General features: G+C 35.9%; 1 protein-coding gene across 1 annotated transcript in view; it reads left to right on the top strand.

Moving 5' to 3' along the window:
• Positions 1-6921, top strand: part of LOC105922094 (complement C3) — a 53747-nt gene extending 46826 nt beyond the window's left edge. Inside the window, exons 34-43 of the mRNA XM_036137296.1 lie at positions 1867-1948; positions 2431-2479; positions 3633-3723; positions 3821-3910; positions 4154-4256; positions 4486-4575; positions 5079-5171; positions 5248-5331; positions 5600-5738; positions 6385-6921. Coding sequence (XP_035993189.1) covers positions 1867-1948; positions 2431-2479; positions 3633-3723; positions 3821-3910; positions 4154-4256; positions 4486-4575; positions 5079-5171; positions 5248-5331; positions 5600-5738; positions 6385-6529 — 966 coding nt within the window. The 3' untranslated portion in view covers positions 6530-6921. The remainder of the gene's footprint in view (positions 1-1866; positions 1949-2430; positions 2480-3632; positions 3724-3820; positions 3911-4153; positions 4257-4485; positions 4576-5078; positions 5172-5247; positions 5332-5599; positions 5739-6384) is intronic.
• The last annotated feature ends 269 nt before the right edge of the window (positions 6922-7190 follow it).

Genomic DNA, 7190 nt, shown 5'->3' on the forward strand with positions numbered 1-7190 from the left:
GCTCATGAGACATTGTAAATAAATCTAATTTTGTAACGTTTCACTCTAAAAAAACTTTCAATGCTTGGCCCCCTTTCTCCGGTTTCAAACTTTCTCAAAAACTTCAAGGGAACAATCATGCTTTTCAACCCTTTCTTTGCATATTGAAATCATTCAGTTGTGGTCTACATGAAGTGGAACTGAGATGCATTGTTATGACTAGGGTTGGGAATTGAAAAGATTTTCACGATTCCGATTCCCTTATCGATTCTGTGAAACGATTCGATTCCTTATCGATTCTCTTTTTGATTCCAATTTGGGGAAAAAAGGAGAACAAACAGTTTGATGATGAGCATCAACTTTGTTTACTTAACTATCACAGGACCTTACAAACTAACAAGGTCAAGATTTTCACAGCAAATGTGCAACTGGAGTAACAGTTATATTTGTTTAAATAAAAAAAGGAATATAAGAACAAACTCAAATACATTAGATGAGTTGTTTAGAATACAAGAAAATGTAAGTTTGTTGTGACAGTTGCTTATTAATCTCTTTAGATAACCTTAGTCATCTAAATCTAACGGAGAAGGTATCCGTTTATTGAATAAGCATTATTGTACAATTTTGGGAAATATTTTAATTTAATTTAATTTAAATAAACAAGCGTCACCTTTCTGCCGCTCCCTGAACTGCGGAGCAACTTCATAGCATGTTTCGTTACATCCATTACAATAGCTAGAATCATGTAAGAATTCCAGCTACCAGTAGTTCTAATTAAACATGCTTCCAATGAAGGGCTGGATTAACGAGAAAGGCACACTCCCTTAATAACCACAAAGAGAGGTAGGAAATTGGTTTATTTCCAGAAATGGCATATGATTTACTAGGAACCACATTAAGCACAGCCAGTGATGTAAAACTAGCTACTTACTACCAGAGTTGCCTTCCATGCTGGTTGTAACTTTAGCTTCTGTCCGGTGAGAATCAAAAACACGGGATTCGATAAATTGTATGCCATGTTGTGTGCGCAGGTGTTTCTGCTTGTTGGATGTATTTCGTCCAGCGGATGTAATTGTCACTTTGCAATGATTGCAAAGTGCCTCATTGCCATATTTCTTTTAAATTTAATTTCCTTAAAATGAAGCCAAATTTTCGACCGCTTTATCCGATGGGGTGGCATTTTATTTTCCGCCTGGTCACGTCGTACTTGCTTACTGAATGCCGTGTGTGTAACTTGCGTAAAAAACGTGACGTAACTTGCTACCGTTGTGCTGCTCAGAGCCGCAGCACGACGGAATCGAAAAGAGAATCGTTAAGCGAGCTGCCAAACTGTGCCATGGAATTGGAACACACGGAACCGGTTCTGAACAGGAACCGGTTTTCGATTCCCATCCCTAGTTATGACATTTTCATTAATTTATCCCCACATTCCCACTTTTTACCCCTGTCATGAGGTTCATCTGAGAGCTACTTGTTATGGGGCTGTCTCTTTAAAACTAAAGGAGGCACTTCATACCATGCTCTTCCATGTAGCTGGGTGTTTGGCCATTTTTGTAGAATGCTGACGATGTAATGATCAACCAATATCCACTTGTAGCTTCAGCATCTTTGAACATGGACTACAAAATCCCTGCAAGAGATGACCCAAAAAGAATATAAGATAAGATATAGTAAGATAAAGAAATCTACTCAGCTCCTAGGCAGACTCAAATTTTCTGCACTTCTATAGATCCCAAGTTTTCAACAAAATGTACTTAAGGCCTAAAAATTGGATTTTTGCATGATATTTCCTCTTTAAGAGGTTATGAAAACCTATCCCTTAAAAGTGTACAAATCAAATCAATAAACACTGAGGTTTTACATTCCATATTTTTTTCTGTGCTCTAGATGGTATCCCTTTATTATGCTATACCAAGTAAAGAGGAGAGGGACTGTGAGATGTTTGACATGAAACTGAAACTCATTGAAGGTAACTCTTTATGCCCAATATGTTGCTTTCTGTTTAAAGGAGCTATAATCATTTCTCACCTGGGATGGAAGTAACATTCCCTATAAACTATTGGTCCTCTCTATAAACAATGTCTTAATCACGTTTTTCTCCTTTCAAACCTAAAGAACTCCTTTGCTCAAAGTGTATCTTGGTACAAGAGCAGCAGCCTGCAAACATGGAAGCCAGCAAGAGAAGCAGAACAGAAGTAGAACAGAATACAACATCATAGACCTATCCTGTATTAGTAAAAATCCAGAAGGACTTCACACCATTTAATAATAATATTAGACTGTTGTGAATGGCAAGCTGTTGTACCGATTTGTGCCACAAGGTGTCAGTATTACTTATAGCTCCTTTAAATTTAATGCTTCATAATCTGGGGTCTGGTTGCATTGTCTTTCTTGTTTCCATTTTCTTTTCTGCCAAAAATGTAGCAATAACCAAATATCTTGTTTTTGCAGTGAACAGTGAAGAAGGTGCGAGAGTGTACAAGCTCAAAATAGAAATTTTGTGAGTACCTCTGTCCAAGAGATACATTTGTTCCATTACATTTGTGACATTAAATAAATCACGAATGCAAAAATACAGCAAGAATAGCATGACAACATAACTTTTGAGACATTATTTGACATTATATATTCCCAAAGTATATTTGTTGTCTGCCATTTCATTGTGCTAATCTCCATGAGATATATCCTTCATGCAGTATGGCCTGCAAGATCAAGAATATTATTCTTGTCTAGTTACCAGTTTATGCCAAGTATGGTTTACACATAGGCTTTGTTTCATGAATAAAACATCAATGTGTCAATTTGTGGGTCAGAGTAGTTCCACAAGTCCTGGTGCTTTAGTCATTAGGAAAGCTGAAGGGCAACTTGAAGCCTGGCCAGTCATGTGCAAGCTGAACTGGTGTATTGTTCTTTGGTCCATGTAAACCGAATAGTTTACATGGACCAAAGAACAATACACACCAGCCCCAGTGGCAATATCTTAACAGTAGCTTCTTAAAAGTACCATAAGCTTAGTCCATAGATGTTTGTGTTGCATTTAATTGTATTAAGTTATGCAAGAGAAGTTGCGGCACAGAGACAAAGTGAAAACTATTTCAGACACTTCGCTCTGGCAGGAGGCTGCGGTCCATCAGGACAAAAACCTCACGCCACAAGAACAGTTTCTTCCCTTCCGCTACCGGCCTTATCAACAAGGCCCAGAGCCCCCTGTGACACTTGATACTGCCTCTCTCCCTCCCCTGTTCAAGACCTACAAACTACACCAACGTAGCATCTCCAGACCTGCGCTACATTAACGCACAGTGTACTGTGTATATAGCTCTAGATTTGGTATATATACTGTATCTATTTTGTCTGCACCATCAACACCAAGTCAAATTCCTTGTAAGTGCAAACCCACTTGGCAATAAACTTGATTCTGATTTTGAGCTAAGTTTCTCAAATAAGAGGCTACTTGCAGCAAAATGTTTTAAAAAGTAAATTATTAAGAGGAAATTTGCAAACTTACAACATGGGAAGCTAAAAAGCATAAATAACGAATGGATCGCCAATCACAATGATAGGCTCTCATTGTGTCACTGAGACCGGAAGTAGGCTGACTCGTTTTGAGCAAATATAAATTCACTTTTTTTTTTGTGTGTGTGTGTGTATAGGTACAAAAACAGGGAAAAGAATGCATCCATGTCAATCTTGGATGTTGGTTTACCAACAGGCTATAATTTTAACAAAAATGACCTAGACGCAGTAAGAGTTACACACAGACAAGAACATGGGAAGAAATAATCTTGAATCAGATATTTTTTTGTACTAACCATGAGCATTTCTAAATTTGGTTGTGTAGTTGTCCAAAGGGCATGACCGCATCATTGCAGACTATGAGGCAAACACAGCTCTGTCAGAAAGGGGCTCCCTGATTATTTATCTGAGTAAGGTAAGAATGGATCTCTGGCCTAATCTTTCAAATTCATGAACTGACTTTCACAACATTTTATAACCTAGGTCTAGAGAAATAAAACCTTAAAGCAACCTCATGATGATTTTCAAAGGTTTACATCACTACCCATTTAGATGTGTTATTTGTAAATATCAATAATATGAAATAGATATGTAAAAGTGAAATTATGGGAGTAAAATAAATCACACTTGGAATACAACGTACCACCTCTCTCCACAGGTGTCTAACACACAGTATGAAGAAATAACTTTCAAGATCGAACAGCAGATGAAAGTGGCCTTCTTACAACCAGCTGCTGTGTCAGTCTATGAATACTATAACAGTAGGTTTCTAAATGACTACTAACTACACAAATAAATGTTAAATGTATTTTTGTTAACGTTACAAAATTATGCAATCTGTCTGTGTTTTGAATAAGTTAACAACTTCCATCTCTGCCCAGAGAGCAGGCAGTTCAGTCAAGAATATGTTTTTAAATTTCTAAATGTGCAAAAATTTACACAATATTAAAACTGCATACAAAGTACCTGGCTTCTTCTTCCTTGCTGCAGAGAAACGGTGCGTGCAGTTCTACCGCCCTGGGAGGATTAGTGGGGAGTTATTGACCTTTCATCACAATGACGGATACTTGTGCGCTGAAGGTGATGTAATTGCTTAAACTATACTTTAAGCATGGCTTTTATGACATGTCAATCTATAAACCATGCAACGTACCAAAATTCGCCTTGCAATGCTATTTTAAAAACAATCTTTGTTGCCTCTTTTCTTCTCATCCATATGCAACACTATTGAAAGTGACACAAATAGGGTTGAAAGAAGGATGCTACAAGTGTAACTTTAAGTTGAAGCTTATATTGTGGCTATGGACATCACATTTAATGTAGGGGAAAACGTAGTTTGGATTGGACATGTCCACTGCTGCTTTTTGTAAGCGAGATCAAGAAACAGCTGAATATATATATATATATCTATATCTATATCTATATATATATATATATATATATATATATATATATATATATATATATATATATATATATATATATATATATATATATATATATATATATATATATATATATTAATTACTCATTTGCTTCCTCAGCTCATGGATGCATCTTATTTTTTTTTTGTTTAATTTTAGAAAACTGCAGTAAACAGAAAAAGGAGAAAATCAACAATGATGAACGTACAAATAAAGCCTGTGAATCCACAGAATCAAGCAAAATAGATTTTGGTAAGGATCATTACTATAGTCTGAAATAGTTTGTTAAGCCCTGCTAATGAGCTAAATAATACATTTCTTCCTTCAGTTTACAAAGTGATTGTAGAGGATGTTTTCAACAATTACACGACTGACACCTACAGTATGCGCATCTTGGAAACCTTTAAGTTAGGTAGGTGTTCTCTATTTGTTTTGATAGCTTTTAGATTGGCAGAACTAGCTGCATTGGCTAAAAAAAATATTTTGGCCTGCTATTGTTATAAACCACAGGTTTATAATAATGTAGCATTTTTAATAAAGTGTGCTTATGTCTAAAGGAAAACTGCCTTTACTGTTTTCCATAGCTTTCTATTCAGTAAATTGTGATCTCAAGAAATGTAAGTTGTTGACATGCTTGTTGTTGTTGTTGTTGTTCTGTATTACACATTTTTTTACAACAGGAAGTACCGATGTTGCTCCGAAAGACAAACTGCGCCTATTCCTTGGTTACCAGCACTGCAGAGAGGCGTTAGGTCTGCAACCAAGCAAAACCTACCTGATCATGGGTTCATCATCTAATATTCGCATTATTGGCACCTCGTAAGTTTGTTGTATGTAATAAGGCTTGTTTCAATAGGTTCTAGATTCAAGTGTATGGTGAAGCAGCAGAACTGGTGTAGAAGAGGTTTATGTGACTGGGTGATTTTTTTTTTCTGAACTGTTTCAAAGTTTTCTGCAAGGTGACTGAAGGATAAATGTGTAGGTTTTATTTATTTAATCCATGGCTCCTCCCTTAAATCTGCAGCTTTTTCATTTCTCAAGACCTGGTGCACCTATCTTGGTCTGCCCTCTTATAGTAGTATAGCAAAGCAAAAAGCTGCAATATTGTTTATAAAAATTGATTGGAGATTTACAAAAATTAACCACTATTGGTCATTAAGCTCATTAAAGTTATTATTTGGACAGTAAGCTTAATAACCTTTCATGATTTGTGGTGTTCCCTTAATTGTGTGGGTAAAATCAAGAAGTACTCCATTCAAACCCAACTTATTTGGATTATTGCTCAAATATTGGTAATAAACAGCCAAGTTAAGGTTTGGGAAATGTTTTATTTGAGATGTTTTAGAAAAATTAGAGGTCATCTAGCATTTTTTGTACTCAGCCCTTTTTTGGTCTAATAAAAATATGAATCATTAAAAAATCTGCCTTTGTAAAAACTCAACATATCGTAATTTTTTCTGTTTAGATTCCAGTATATCCTTGGTGAGACTACTTGGGTCGAGTACTGGCCAACCACAGAAGAGTGCCAAACTGACAAACACCGCCCTACTTGCATGGGCATGGAGCTCCTAGAGGAGCAGATTGAAGATTTTGGATGTAATATGAAGTGATTTGAAATGGAATGTTAGTTATTGGTTATTCTAAAACCCTTCTGAATAATTATTGTACCTTAATCCAGTTCACACTTGTAAAATTAGGTCTTCATTTATGTTTAGCTACTGTCACTAATCAAGGGCTCCCCTAAGTAGATGTTTAATTGAAGTGTAAAGTAATTATAACTAAAATAACTAAAAAAGGTGAATATGAAGGTGCAAAATTATTTTCAGGAACTTTTTTTTGCTTTAAGGTTACCTATGAATGGATATCATTTTTTTTCATTTAAGTACAGTAATAAAATCAAACCCTGAATTTGTTGCTTATTTTTTGTTTTACATTTTGTAGACAACCTTTTACAACCGATGCATCATAGGAATGACATTAAAATTGTGCAAGATCAAAATGACATGATATCGAATTGTTTGGTTTTAAAATTTCAAGTTCAAACTCCTTGTCCTCTTTGTCCTCCACATAGCTTAGGATTTTAAATTGTTTCTCAAAGCCAGATATTGTTTACCTGACTCTGCCAGATAGATTTGCTCCGCATATCCATCTGGAAACCTTCCGTTGAAGTAATTTTGGGAAGGGGCGAAAATACTGGTTAGCTGATTGGCCTATGTTGGTGATAGACGGGCCAAATAAACCAATCAGATTCGTCGTCGCTCTGTTACGAGC

Source organism: Fundulus heteroclitus, chromosome 5, assembly GCF_011125445.2.
Source record: "Fundulus heteroclitus isolate FHET01 chromosome 5, MU-UCD_Fhet_4.1, whole genome shotgun sequence".
NCBI classification, from domain to species: Eukaryota; Metazoa; Chordata; class Actinopteri; order Cyprinodontiformes; family Fundulidae; genus Fundulus; species Fundulus heteroclitus.